Source organism: Haemorhous mexicanus, chromosome 28, assembly GCF_027477595.1.
Source record: "Haemorhous mexicanus isolate bHaeMex1 chromosome 28, bHaeMex1.pri, whole genome shotgun sequence".
In the NCBI taxonomy this organism is placed as follows: domain Eukaryota; kingdom Metazoa; phylum Chordata; class Aves; order Passeriformes; family Fringillidae; genus Haemorhous; species Haemorhous mexicanus.
In genome coordinates, this window is record NC_082368.1 from 1,357,297 (window position 1) to 1,372,563 (window position 15,267).

Consider the following 15,267-nt stretch of genomic DNA (forward strand, 5'->3'; position numbering starts at 1 on the left):
AGAGGAGGCAGCAAACATTTAAGACAGAAAACTTTGAAAGGTTTTTCCTTTGAATTTCAGATCTTGTTCAAGGCAATATGGTTTATCTCCTAGTTACCACATCAAAATGGCATTAAAATAAATTACTGAGCATGTTTTAGATGATATAAAATTTATACTAAAAAAATTCAACACCCAAGGAGAGGAAAAAAAAATCTAAAAAATGTTAGTGCTCATGTTTGGGATTGTTTTCAATTTCAAACACTGTTCACTTCTACATAAAAAAGGAAGCAACTTCCTGCTTCCATCTATTACCAGATGCCCTTGACAAGGAAAAAAAAAATAAATAAAAACATCAACAAATCTGGAGTTTTGAGCCTGAGGCAGGTCCCCAGGAAGACAAGAAAGGAAAATAGAGCAGCGTGAGCTCCACAGAACACGGACGCTGAAAGTTCCTCTGAATCCCAGACAAGCTTCCTGTGCCATGTGTAGGTTTTTTTGAGCAAGCATCCTGTGGCTAAACAATGAAACCCAGCCATTTGAGTGATCAGAATTTATACAAAAGAAGGGAATTAAAGCACACTTATTGGCTGCAGAGTTATCTGAAATTCTCTGAGGCTCCCTGAATGGCTGATCAGGATGCACTGCCATCGGCACTTACATAATGGACTCCTGTGGAGCAGCAAAAAGTAACGACTGCAGAGATTTTTAACAGATTAATACCAAAATGCAAAGGGATAAGGATGAACTGAGCTTATAAAAACCCACCGGAGCTGGGAGAGACTGCTACTGCACCAGAGCTCCTGAAAAAACCTGTGCTGGATGAGGGCAGGAAGAGAAAAGAGTCTCAGAGCAACAGAGGTTGGGCTACGTTTGGAAACATAATTGTAAACCCCAAGAACTCCAGGATCACAAAATGGTTTTGCTTGGGAGGGACCTTAAAGCTCACCCAGTCCCACTCCAGGGGCAGGGACACCTCCCACTAGACCAGGTTCCATCCAACCTTCCCAAGGATGGGGAGTCCACAGCCCTCCTGGGTACTCAAACACCTGCAGTTCACTTACCAAGCAAGTCAAGGTTTCAAGAAAAAAAAAAAAAAAAAAGAAAAAAAAAAAAAAAAAAAAAAAAAAAAAAAGAAAAAAAAAAAAAAGAGGAGAGTAGGCTATAAATTTCCATAGCTGAACAAACTGCCTGAAGAATTAACTGTTCAACTGGGGAAATGGAATTTTAGATTTGCCGAGGTTATGTTTAATTTTAATGGCATTGAAACTACTTTCCCATTATTTCTCAAATAATTAAAATTCATGCAACACTGACACTTCATTTGGATGTCTTGGGCCTTTCCTTAACCCTGGTACTCCCCAAATCTCTGGACAATTGAACAAGCGGGCTTTCCTCAGAGCTGATGGACTGCAGGGCTGGGAAGCAGAAGAGTGGATTAAAGGATGAGCAGAGACCATGTCTCCACAGAGAACCTGGTTACAGCTAATCCAAAATGCTCCTGCATGTCACGCTCAATCCCAACACCACAGCTCATTTTTATCAGACCCTGGCTTACAAAATAACCCCACAGGTTCTGTAAATCACTTAGGAATACAGAATTTGTCTTTTTTTTTAATGCTGCCTGAACAATTCTTCCAAAGAGCTTCAGCCCATCAGTTTCTCCAAGCTGGAGCCATGTCCTACCTTTCCAAAGCAAGCAGGATTTATGCAATAACATCACAATGTACTGCTCACTCCTTACTCAGTACAACAAAAGAGCTTCTCCTCCCCCAGCTGGTAACTGCCCCTCTACCACCTGCAGGTTTTGTCCTGACATGGCAGGCTCACTCAAAAATCTGGCAGCCCTGGGTGTAGGCAAGGAAATGTCCTGATCACCCCAGGACTGCTCCTTCCAGAACAGGAGCAAAGCACGTGGAGAAAGCCCTGCTACTGTCTTGGGGCTCTTCAGCAGCCAAACAAACAGGAAGGTTGATGCCAGGAAGTGAATAACCAACGTGTTAAAATATAAATCATCTCCACAATGACCAAACCCAAGAGCAGTGAATTCCTACCACCATCAATCACTGCAGCAGAATGAGGAGAATTCAGCCCCATCAAAGAGGTCTTTTCCCAACCAGCCCATAGACAGTGGCGTTGATGCCCCTCTCTCTGTACCTTGTACTTCTGCCTCAGCTCCTCAGTGTCCTCCTTCTCCACCTCCAGCACTCGCCTCCGCTCTGTGGCATCCTCGGCGTAGTCAAGCTGTTTGAAAAAAAACAGAAAAGAGATGCAATTTGGGCCATAAATACACTGCACTATCAAATCTACCAGAAAGCACAACTTAAGAACTTCAGCTGAAACAGAATCTATGCAAGTTTGTACTTTGCTTTCCCTGCTTTGTCACCCCAAGTGTAAAACAGGTCATTAATCCCCCTGATGTGGAGGGCCCTGGCAGGCCCAGGACAGCTTTGGGGAGGGGAAATCTCAGAGCCCAGGGATTTTGGGGAGCATCCAGAGCCCAGAACTCAGGCTCACAGGGATAAACTGAGGATGCATTGTGCAGACAAGTGTTTTCTTATTGCACTGATCCAAGAGCAAGTTGTTCTTTGCCTTGGATGCACGAACTCTCACTTTAAATGCCTTTCCCTCCCACTCCCCAGAAGCCCTGCAGGGGTGAGGGGAGCTCACCTCCATCTCCATCCGGCCCATGCCCATGACATCATACTTGACAACGATAGGGATGGGATCTGTCCTCCCTGGAAGAGGAACACACAGAGAGGGGTCAGCAGCAGCCCAGCACCACAGCTCACAGTACACATTGGGTTTGGGTGGTTAGAGATCTTGCCTTGGAGTGCAGAGACCAGAAAGCTACAGTGAACCAAACACGAGCCATTCTCACAGCTTACAGCCAACGCTGAGCCCAGCTACCCAGGATGATAAATGCATTTTTCTGAACATTAACTGCTCATGTAAAAGCTTCTCATGGTTAATGTTCCCCCATGACAAGCCCTAGGGCAGGGCTGATAACAGGACTTGAGCCTTCTCCTCAAGGCTTCCACACATCAGGCTCCTCATCTTCCCATTAGAGTGAAGAAGCTGCTAATCACATTTCACTGCTGCAGCTCATGAATAATTGATTAGAACTTCCCTGGAAGAGATGTGGAAACCTCTCTCCCACCAGCTTTTGCCCTCCCCAGGAGCAAGGAATGCTGAGGAGAAGGATGGCACAGAAGCCAAACTTCCCCCAACGCAACCACCCAGCCTGGGCCAGGGGTGGGTCCCTGCTCCCCCAGCCCCGGAGCGATGCTCTGGCCCCGCCATGTCACCTGTAAGCTGTGAAAAGGACTGGTTGCGAAGAAAATTGACTTTGAACTAATCAAACTATGCTGGAGATTTATTTTTTTTAAAAAACATATCTTTAATCCACTCATAACCAGCCAAACAAAGCAAAATGGGGCAGACAAGCACTTTACTACCACAGCATTTTTTTTTTTAAATTATTATTATTTTGATTTTTTACATCACAACTGGCACTGGTGGTTGTGATGTAACCCACTGACAAAGTACTTACCTTCTCCAGTGCAAACCTTGAGTGAAAAAACAGAATGTTTACTTCCCTTATTATTGCTCTTGTTTGGTGTAAACAACTCTTTTGTTATACACACATACACAGGTATTATACCTTTGGGCTAAAAGATCGACACATTGGAGTCATGCCGAAATATTCCACTCCATCCACATGTGCAAAAGGTAAAAGTCTTTAAAACTGCCTCAGAAAACCTGGATAGGTGTGAACTCTTTGCCAGCATCAGCTGTAACTCCTGCCAAAACCACAGCCCTAGCAGGGCTTTTGAACCTTAAAGTACAGACGTGGTTTTATTCAGAAAGAAATCCATTTAATTAATTGCTTTACAGTTCTGTTGATATGCCCAAAAATTTGATAGGCAAGTATCCATCAGGTTCAAAAGTAGTGATCACATTGATCTGAAATGGTTTGGACTGAGCTTTTCTTTGGATATTTAAGGCTCATCTTTGACAAGGTTTCTCTTATGCCCAATGGTATAATACAGTAAGCAGTGACTGCAATTTTTAGCAAAAGGACCAAATTAAAGACAGGTTATAAAAATTACTTCCTAGGTGCAATATCACTTTCATAACGTCTCAGCCAGGGATTTACTGGTAAGTGGTGAACCCAAATGGAATGGCCGGCACCAAGTGCCAACAATTTATTGTTCAAATTTTTTCAAGTTTTTTTCTTTTTTTTTGTTTTGGTTTGGTTTTGGGTATTTTTGGTTCATTTTTGTTTTGTTTCTCCAGCAACTGAGATCTTTCAATGCAGCCTCATTGGCCTGGTAAACCCCTGTACAAACAATGCATCAGTACTTTTGCCTTCTAAGGCAGTCAAAGTTTTTTGGGTTGTTTTTTTAGATTGAGAATCTATTTGGAAATTGCAGTAGCAAGTGCTAGTGCCCATCGCGTTGGGGGAAAAAAAATCAAGTTTGGACAGTATTAAAATTTATGTTGAAACTGATTTTGGCAGTTCTAACACAAACAGAAACATCCCTTCTTAGCAATACCCTTTAATGAACAAGGATCAGACAAGTGTGCATAAAGAAAGGAAAGGAAAGGAAAATGAAAGACCAAGCAGAAGGATGATGGCTACAACAGAGAAAGTAAGCCTAACATTGGTGCACTGATGACAAAGGAGTAATTCAGTCTGAAAATAAAAAATTACCACTGCTAAGTTTACCATCACCACAACAAGTCCAGGATCATAACGCTGTAAAAAAGAAACACCATTTGTTAGGCAGAAACCATTAGGGGCAGAAAATAGGCCGTTTGGCAGGGAGGATGGGTAAAAAAAAAAAAAACAGGAGGCTTCTTGCTCACCCCTCCACCCCATGACCGTGCTCTGCCCTGCAGAACCAGGAGCCTTTGGAGCAGCTCTGACTCCTGCTGTGGGCTGGGAGAGCTCCTGGTGACGGCCCCGCTCCAAGGAGGCTCTGAGGCACATGTAAGCAGGCAATTTAAAAAGGAAACAAGTCAGGATCTTAAGGAATAACAAATATTCTGAGCCAAAAGGAACTCTGCTTGCAGGTAAGAGGAGAATATTCCATGCAAAAAGTGATGCCTTTGTTTTAAACTGAACCATCGTTTCATTATGAATGGAACCTCATGTGTGACATCCAGGTGACAAGTGGCATATCCAGGCATGTAGCACAGCTATGGCAGCAGTGCCAACCCCACATGGATCCCCCTGGAGCCAGCTGGGGCAGCAGGACATGCTGCTGGGCACTGGGGTGGCCTCGCTCCATGTCCAAGGAAAGCCACGATGGTGAAAGGACAGGGACAGGCTCAGGGCCACCCCTTACCCCCTGGCTGCCAGGTGGGACATGGGGAGCAGCCAAAGGGGGAAATGGGACTCTCCAAGCTCAGCTCAAGACTTCTCCTTTGAAGGAACTTCCTTGAGGAAAGTTTTTCCTACTGCTGGCCATGACAACAGGATCTTTCCCAGCAGGTAAACATGGCTTGGACCTTGAGAGCCCCACTTGAGAGTTTGGGGTCCCTGCTGAGCCTTTCCTGTACCAGCAGGCTTTGAAGGGAACGTGAGCTTCCAAGGCCCAGAATTCCCACAGCTCCTGACACTCAGCAGGGCTTCAAGCAGTGCCACATGGAGGGCTAATTTCCAGGGCAAATCCTGCTGTGTCCCTGTCCCAGCAGGATGCACCTCGTGACATTTATTTTCTTTTTGAGGCAGGTCACAAACTCCACTGCACAGGCTGCAGACCCCAAAGCAGAGAGGGTTATTGCATAAAACACTTCCACACACAGGGAAAACCTCATGGAGGGGACAGAGCAGGAACCTCCAGCAGGATGGAAAAAATAAACAGCTCACACAAGAGTCACACCTTAGAAAACCCAGTCTCAAAGGAAATTAGGTTAGTAATGATTCCCTGCACTCAGAAATTAAATGAGATTCCCAAACTGACCTGCTGTACCTGTTTTGCTTTCCTCTTCCCAAGAAATGGGAAAACCTTTCTCCCAACTTGTGAAAAATTGCTCAGACCCAAACAAACCCTGACAGCCATCCCTTCCCAGAGTCCGGCAGTGGCAGGGAGCAGGGAGCAGTGGCCAGGCAGGCTTCTCCAGATTCACTTCTTTTTAACTGCATAAAGCTATTGGATATGAGCAAATACTTCCCCCCTGGTGCTATAAATGAACAAATCTTGGGAAAATTCATCCTAAGGCTTTGGTATCAGACACAGGTCAGGCTGCACATGGAGGACTGTGGGTTCAGGGCCATGCTCTGGCTCTGGATGTGGTGTGGATGCTGCTCTGCCCTCTGGAATGGGAATATCCCAGCTGGAGCTGCCATCTGAGCCTGCCTGGAAATGCCAGCATTGTCAACACCAGCCCATGTTTTACCCTGTTTTTAACAAGTCAAAGCAGAAAACAGTTTTCATCAGATTTGCAGATTCAGAGGAACTCCTCCCTCCAAAAACAGCAATATGGCAATAGAATCCCATAAAGGTCTGGGTTGGGAGGGAACTTAAAAACCAGTTCCTCCATGGAACAGGGACACCTTCCACTAACCCAAGCTGCTCCAAGCCCCGTCCAACCTGGCCTTGGACACTTCCAGGGATCTAGGGGGAAGCCACAGCTGCTCTGAGTACCCTGTGCCAGGGCCCCACTACTCTCACAAAGAAGAGTTTCCTCCTAATGTAAATTGAGTCTTTATTTAATTTATAACATCTACTTCTTGTCCTATCCTAAAAGGTAAATTTCTCCATTAAAGAGGCATTCAGATATAACAGGATGAAAAAAGGTACCCCAAGAATTCTATGTTAACATAATTCCATAATTCAATCAAATCTCTTCCACTGTGTCCCTTATGCACAGTGTGTAAGCACCACAGATGTAACAAAAGAACTGTAATCCTATTTGTTTTGTTGACATCTTCATAGAAATTCCCCCCAGGTACAAGCTTTGTAGGATCCAATCCTAGAGGAGTGATTGATATCACACTTGTCACTGAAGGAGAATTTCATAAACTCAGCGTCTCCAGAGGACACAGACAACAGCAACTGATCTTGTTGGACATGGAGGATTTCTCCTTATTTGTTATCTGCTGCTACTGAAACCCACAGTGAGACACAACCTTCCAGGAGCTTTCAGCTGCTCCTGGAAAGGGACTCTCAGCTGTGTGCAGGGCAGGTTCATGACCACAGCACAGGGCTGCTCTGGTCGATAAGGGCTGGTTTGTTCAGTCAGCACAAACCCCACTGCAGGCTCTGCAAGGGAAACAGGTGCCTGGAGTCAGCAACCAACACCTGCAGGAATGGATCCACAGGGACAGGGCTCACCTTCAGCTGCACTGTCTGGGAAGAGGGAGATAGGGAGGAGTCCCTGTGCTCATGAATGAGCTGCATTTTTAAAGATGAGAATTTTGCAACACTCAACACTCCTGGGACTGTTTCAATACATCATGGGGGGCTGGCTCTGCTTCCAGGGAACAAGTGACAGGACAAGAGAGAACAGCCTCAAATTGTGCCAGGGAAAGTTTAGGTTGGATACTGGGGATATTTCTTCATGGGAGGGGCTGTCCAGCCTAGGCAGAACCTGCCCAGGGCAGTGGTGGAGTCCCCATCCCTGGAGGGACTTAAAAGCTGTGTAGATGTGGCATCTGGGGACAGGGATTAGTGGTGGCCTTGGCAGCACTGGGCTCCCTAAGAGTCTGTGAGAAACCAAGAGCTGTCCTGTTGAAAATTCAGACTCCTCATTCAGTACATCAAAAGGGGAGAGAGGAGAAAATCCCCTTGTTTTCACTGATGAACAAGCCTGGGGGCTCCTCACTGGCTAAAAGTGACACTACATTATCAAACTCACTCCAACTGCTGCAAGAAGCAAATGAACAAACAAGGGCAAGCTTTAATCCCAGTCCCCTTTGGGAATTAGATTTGTGAGCTCATCCTGTTTATGTCAGATTTCTGGAAGGGGTCAAAACAATCAAGAGATTCAAACAAAGGTCCATCATCCTTGGTAGCCAACAAAGTTCCAGAGAGGAGAGGATGTTTTCCAAGAACACAGAAACTGCCCTGTGAATTTAATCCTTACTAAGCAGGGAAGAAATGACGAGAGAAAGTCAAGTTGTAAACATCCCAATCACATGGAAAACTTCCAGTGGTAGCTCAAAACTTCGCAGACATACAAACCAAGAGTGCCACTAGCAGAAAGCCAAGCTGAGGTTTGACACTGAGGCACCAAGCAGAGCTCCTTGAACTTTTGCAGGGGAAGGAACGTAGTGGAGTCTGGGTCAAAAAACGTCCCTACCCCAAATGCTGGGCAATAGATTAAAGAGCAACAAAGAAGGTGGCAGAGCAAAACAACAATTCCTGGTTGATTGAGGACAGGAATTCAAGGTAAGAGTTGCTGTCTGTGTTCATCTTGGCAAGTGGACAGGGCTGAAGGGTCTGCTCTGATTCATGGCTGCACTGAGGAGCAAGGCAGGCTGTGCATGGCCACTGCCTCTCCCTTCCCCACACTCCTCTCTCCCAGTTCAATAAAACTGCTCTTTCATTGCACCAGCACAAAGGGCCAGAAGGCCTTGTGCCAAGCCAGGCGAAGGCAGTCTGTGACAACAAACACGTGGCACTGAAAGCACAATGATTGCAGATTTCACTGGCTACACCCACTCAAGCAACACAAACTCCCCACCTGTAATCAAGGGAAGGATCTTACACCTCCAAAAACAAACAAGGGGGCAACTGCTTCCCCCAAAGGACACTGAGGCACTGAGCAAACTTCCTTTTTGATCTGTGGTCTGCTGGGTTTTAACACAGCAGTGAAGATGGGTATGATGACAGCAACCACAGCAGGCCAGGTTTCTCAAGCTAAATTCACATGAAAACATCACTCTTAAAACCACTGCCGTGATTTGTGTTGCAAACACAAGCATGGAAATGCTCCTCTGTCCCAGGATTGAGGTTCCTGTGAGGACATGTGAAAATACAAGAAGATAAGAGAGCGATCACATCTATTTCTTGGGTAAGACTGCCAAACCAACCCATACCTAATGAATAAAGGCACTGTTAAGCATTTTTATCCGCCTCTCCTGTGTTTTCCCGTATTTATTACAAAGCTCCAAAACCCAGAAAGAAATCTGACACCCCTCAGTCCCTGAGATGCTCATTGTTCCATGTTCACAGGCCTGACACCCATCCACCATCTGCCTCCATGAGATCAGAGGAGCCAACAAATGGAAAACACATTAATATCTGAGCTGAAGCCATTTGGCGAGCAGGTGACGGCACCAGGATTCAAGACCTTGGAATTCAAACCCCGAGCTCATTTCTCCAAGCTGCAGCTGCCAAGTGTTCACATTTGTGACTGATCTCAGTTGCTCGAGTGGTCAAAGCTCTGTTTATTGCTCCCCACAGCTTGAGGAACATCCAGCAAAGGCAGTGCCTGCAGCCACCTGGCAATGCCCTGAAATGGGGACTCAGATCTGGTTCCATCTCACAGCTGGGATCACCCCAGGGGCTGCCAGGAGAGGACACTTCCTGCCTGAGACATGGGATCACGGTTTCACCTGCAGCTCTGAGCAGCTTCCAGCACTTGTCAGATGCTTCTGCTCTTCCACCCAGCCCTCGGACCAAGAGGGAATGTTTTCCCTTTTCTGAAGAGGTTTGGGGAGGAATGTGCCAAAGAACGGCACCATAGTGATGCTGAGGGGGGAAGTGCTGACTATATTTATCCTCACAGAATTTGCAAGCCAGAGCACAAATCCACTTGTGCTTTTTCTTTTAATTGAAAATCATGCAACAAAAATACAGCTTGATGGAGGAACTGGATTTTAGCATTTGCTAACAAATTTGCTATATCTGACTTTGCTACCTAGCTGGATGTACTCATGAAAGGATAAAATAAACCCAAAGCACTTTCTATTAACTGCTGCTCCCTGTATCACCAGGATGATTTATACAATCACAGTGGGGCACACCTTGGTCAACAGGAACAGCACTGCCCTGACAGTCTGTGCAGGTTTATTGTTTCAGCCTGAGTGGAAGGGAACCAGGATGCAGGAAGGGTTCCCAGCCCTGCATGGCAGTGCCAAGAGAGACACAGGCACAGCCCTGCCCTCTCCTCGCAGTGTTACATCAGCAGAGCTGCTCCCCAGGGAGATGGAAGCAGCTCTTCCAGAACAGTTACACTGAAATAATGCCAAAACTTGGCTAAAAACATAAGCAAGCATTAAGGAAGTTATTACTAAATAGGCAGAGGAAGCAGGGGACAGGAGGTATTTCTTCAGGACTGAAGGCTACAGGAAAAATTCCTGCCACTGCAAGGACCTGCCCCAAAAGGGACATCCCTGCCCTAAACAGAACCACCTGCTGCTTCTATTTCCTGAGTACTGGAGATAATTCAAGTCCCAGCACAGACCAGCAGCCACCCACCTTGAAACTCCTTTTGGTTTCACTCTGAGCATTTTCATGACAATAACCAAGCACTGAATGAGCTGCCTCAGCCCTTGAGGAGCAAGCACAGAATTCCAGAGCTTCACTGAGCCCCCAGTTGCCTGAGCTGTTTGATTCACAGCTGAGACACTGGGGAGCAGCTCTGCCATGACAAATCGTGTGATTCCTGTTGCCATAGCAAAGTATTACATTGGGATTCACCTCTCAGAGATACCACAAAAGATCAGGAGAATCCTGGTCTTAGGAATACTGTGGGAATATGCAAGAAATCAATGCCTTAAAACATATCAAATTAATCATATTGGACACAGTTTGTGTTGTAGGGGAACTCGTAACTGCTTCTATACTGGTGGTGGGGCTGTTTTTAAAGGGTCAAGGCTGCAATGAGGCAAGAATGTTTACCATAGAGAACTTCAGAGAGGCAAATCTGTGTTGAATACAGTTGTTACCCAGACTGGCTAAGGATGAGCTGGACCTGTCCACCAGATCTGGTCAATCCTTCCTCAGAGCCCCCTCCATATGGCCAGTAAACATCAAACCTTCCTCCTGCCCTCTCCAAACCCTCCCTGCAGAGCTGCCTGCCTTCCCCAGGCTTTGCTATGACCCAGGAAACAGCAGGACAACCTACTCAGTTTCCCCTGGTCTAATTAAATGAGATTAAACTACTGGTTTCAGTCTTGCAGATATACCTCTAGAGTACTATTACTTCATATTAAACACACAAGTCCAAAAGAAAAAAAAAATCCAGCTGTTTTCAGCACAATTTTTTTTTTCAAACGACTTGTCAAAAAAATTGATAGGGAAAAAGCAAAGAGCTTATAAAAATATTTTCAAATGTACCATTCAAATTATCCCACTTCTGCATGTCAGTCTCCTGGCTTTTCATAATACTACTTCAACTTAATGGGAAATACTCATTCCAAGAGAAATCATTAGAGTGTGGTTGAATTCAGATTTCCCTCAGCCCTCTCATTCCCCTCCTGACTTATGTAACTCCTAATTTATTCACAATCCTTGGGCTCATTTAGCACAGGACTTCACACGAAGGTCAGGTAATGCTTTTAACTGATCTTTTGCTAGTTTCATTTCTCCAGGAGACACAAAATTCTGAATTATCAACTAGGAATGAACTATATCAACTATAAATGACTTCACTCTTCAGGCATTCCCCCAAAGATAAAACAGGCTACAATCACCATTTTCTCACTTGTCAGAGCGCAACCATCCCGCATCTCTATGGAAAAGTGGCTCCCTAAGCCATACTTTCCAAATTAATAAAGATCCCTGTCAACTGGCAACCCCCTCTCCTGCTTTTTCATATTCACTGGCTGTTAGCAAGCTGAAGCACCATTTCCAAATATAACATAAGTTATTTGTGGGGAAATATGATGAAAAACATCAGGGAAAGAGATGAGACGAAGGATGACTCTGCTGATTTCCTTATGACTATCTCTGAAGCAGGACTGGCGTGGTCAGAGCTGACAGCACTGTCCCTGTCTGATGCTCCACTCAGCACACAGCCCAAATTCGGTGAAAGATGCAGATGCTTCAGCCAGAACACAGCTGGTGACAGCCACATCACTCAGGGCATGGGCTCTGTGCCTCCGTACCCAAGGGCTCAGCTTTTCTCAGGAACAAGACTTACATCCCAAGGCAGCTGCCCCAGGGGGTACAAAACACCTCCTCCTCTGGAATTTTCCTGAGAATGAGCCGTGGTGTACCACACCAGCAGATTTTTACCACAAGCAACTGGCAAGTGTATATTTTATGCAGCTGCAGGTACCACCCAGAGACAGCTCAGCACTCTCACCACTGGATTCCATCCCCCAGTGGGTGGTCAGGATGAAGGAACCATCACAGGGTAAAGTCCTGCAGTGTGAGCTTCTTGCTGAACACCACCAAAAAACTACAAGAAAGAAACATTTCTTGTACATCTTCTGGCAGATGTAACACAGCATCACTTTGGGATTCAACAGAACTTAAGAGGGAGCCCCAACTCAGATGAAGATCTAGAATGAAAAGCAACATCACAAAACTCAGCACACTGAACTCATCCACTTCCTTTCAAGCTGAAGTGCACAGAAAGTGGCTGAATGCAGTGTCAATTCCATACATGCAACCCCAAATTTTTGAGAGTTTGATGTAAGGACCTTCTGCAGGAGGTCAGACACCACACCCACAGCTCAAGGCTGCCTGAAGGGGTTCTGTTTCTGCTGCACCTCCTCACCACAGGCTCTGCAAGACTTTAGCTCAAGCAGTGTCAAGCAGGAAGAGCTTAACAGGAACACACCTACATCTCTTTAGAAATCTCTCCTGGTCTTTCCTGAACAAGGGAGTGAGGAAGATGGGAAGAACTTCTGTTCTGCTCCTCCCTTCTCACTGCACATCAAATTACTTCACTCTTCAAACTCAGAATAAGATTAAAATTGGATGCAAATGTTTCCTTCCTGACATTTTGGATTTGGATTTTTGGGCCAATCTAAGATTCATGCAGAAAGGTCACTGGATAATGAATTAAACACTCCTAACACAATCATCACCAATGCCACAGGCATGGGCTCTGGCTGCTGAGAACTCAGAGGAAAAAAGCTGGAGCAGCAGCAGCCTCCCTTCCACATCCTCTGCCTGCCCAGACCTCTGGAGAAGTAGGCTGGCAGGTGGACAGGGCACTTTTCCCTTCCAAAAGGGCTGAAATTCCTGAACATGCTCCAAAGCCTACATTAGGAAGGCTTCAGCACTGAACTAGGTTAAATTGGTGGGTTATTGTCACTCCTGTGTTCCTGTGACCATGCAGGAGGCACAGAAAAGCCCTCAGAGCCCACACCCACAATTTGCTCCCAACCAGCAGAGCTCCAATGATGTGTGAGAGATCTGGAACACCTCCAGCACAGTGAGAGGCACGAAATCTGGACAAAACTCCAAGTGCAAATTCCTGCTCAGCCCATGGGACATGGTGACACCACCACACCCTGCCCCAACTCCAGACCATGCTCACTCCAGCACATCTGAGCCTGCAGCACCTCAGGCCCTTGGGCTGTGCTTTGGGATCCACCCAGGGCTGGGACAAGGCTCTTCCTTCTTTCAAGTCTCTATGTCTCCCCACTGGTGACACACAGAGCAATACAGGGCACCCAACAGAGAACAATGAGCTCCACCCTGCGATGCACATCCCACATGCCAAAGAAAAGGCCCAGAGGTGACAGCGACAGCCCCACCTGAGGACTGGCCCCAGCAGGGACATGGGAGGACTGGAGAGTCCCATGCATCAACCAGAGAACTCCAATAAACCACATTAGAGGAAGCCAGAAGCATTAACCTGCAATGCAGTCCTGCCTGAGAGGTTAGAGAGCCTTAGTCCAGGGATTAATAAGCATTCCCAGAGTTTGGAGAATTTGTTACCTCTGCACAGTCCTCTACAGCACAGACACCCCCATCTCTAAGGGACTCACTCATGGAACATGGATTACAAGCTCCCAGGTCTTCAGACTAAAGGCACAGGAACATGAGTGAGTTACTGAGGGGCTCAGGGCACACCTGAGCTTCAAACACTGCCACAGGTTCCTACAGAAATGGGGTTCAGTGTCATGGGAAGGATTCAGGCTCAAGACAGCAAGCTGGTGTGTGCTGGGCCAACCCACTGAGATTTGCTAGTCCCTGACAAACTGCTGGGAACAGGAATAAGTGCAACCTGTGACAGTCCTGTGGAGAAACCAGGAGTGAGCCTTTCCCATCCAGAGAACCTCTGCCACCACTTTCCATCTTCAGTGGGCCCTTTCCTGGCCTTCTAATGGCTTCTGACTCCAGTGAGCACTGACAGGTCATGGGAACTACCTCAAATCTTTCATTCTTTTAACACCAAAACACCAGCACAGGTGGAAGCTGCACCACTCCCTGTCAGTGTGGAAAGTGAATCCTCCTTCCTCCACACCAACTCTCACACATCCACCACACACACAGCTCTAACCTGTACCAAACAAGGGAGGCAGCAGCTTCCACTTCCAAACTGCCAAATATGAAACTAACAGTGCAATTGTTTGGATATATTAATAATGGAAAGAAAATCTAATCTAGGAACAAAAAGCAGAAATAATTTTGTTAAAGACCGAGGCTGGAGTTGAAGGTTTCAGACACAAGGGACTGGACTTACCCTGCAGTGACTTCCCCAATCCCTGGCCCAGCTTCCACCCATGTTTCTGGAGTAAGCGATGTCCAATATTATCCTGACAGACAGAACAGAGAAAACAAACCAAAAATATTCCAATAATATATTCTTCCCTTCCTGCTGACATTTAAACATGTGATGAGCAAGAGATTTTTCTACATATATATGCATGCAAAAAAATGCTACTGAAAAGGCAATATATGCCCAATAAAGGGAAAGACAAATGTCAAAAATTGCTGGCTAGAATTTTTCCAGGGGGATGGGTATTGGGGACGGTCACTTTCTGATGGTGTGCTGGGCAACTTTTGTGCATCACGTTTAAAAGAAATAAAAAAATAATAAAACTAAAAAGCAATGTGGAAGAAAATAAAGTGTACCAATAAAAATTGACAGTAAAAAGCATAAAATCAAGCTATTTATACAATCATATCCATCACCTAGACAGCGCCACTTAAGTTTTTTTTGTAAAGAAAATCTACAATGTGTTTAGTCATTTTGTTTGTGTGTCAGGCTTTTATAATACTGAGTAAGTTGTAAGTGCAAGACTGCCCCACCACTAGAAACCAAAACACAATCAGAGCAAAATCCAGGCTAGACTTGATTGGGTTTTTTTTATATATGTATATATATATAAACTAGCATGCAGCCAATATTAAACTGAAAAAACAG

The 15,267-nt window shown here is 45.7% G+C and overlaps 1 protein-coding gene across 6 annotated transcripts in view; it reads right to left on the reverse strand.

The window, feature by feature from the left end:
• Window positions 1-15,267, reverse strand: part of GPATCH8 (G-patch domain containing 8) — a 54,389-nt gene that overhangs the window by 16,467 nt on the left and 22,655 nt on the right. For 2 of the 6 annotated variants that reach the window (XM_059869479.1, XM_059869480.1), the window contains 4 exons: window positions 14,584-14,656; window positions 4,712-4,741; window positions 2,650-2,717; window positions 2,137-2,223 (listed from right to left, as the gene is read on the reverse strand). In XM_059869479.1, coding sequence (XP_059725462.1) covers window positions 2,137-2,223; window positions 2,650-2,676 — 114 coding nt within the window. In that variant the 5' untranslated portion in view covers window positions 2,677-2,717; window positions 4,712-4,741; window positions 14,584-14,656. Of the gene's footprint in view, window positions 1-2,136; window positions 2,224-2,649; window positions 2,718-4,696; window positions 4,742-14,583; window positions 14,657-15,267 lie in introns of all 6 variants that reach the window. The other 4 variants (XM_059869477.1, XM_059869476.1, XM_059869475.1 and 1 more) reach the window with 2 other exon arrangements.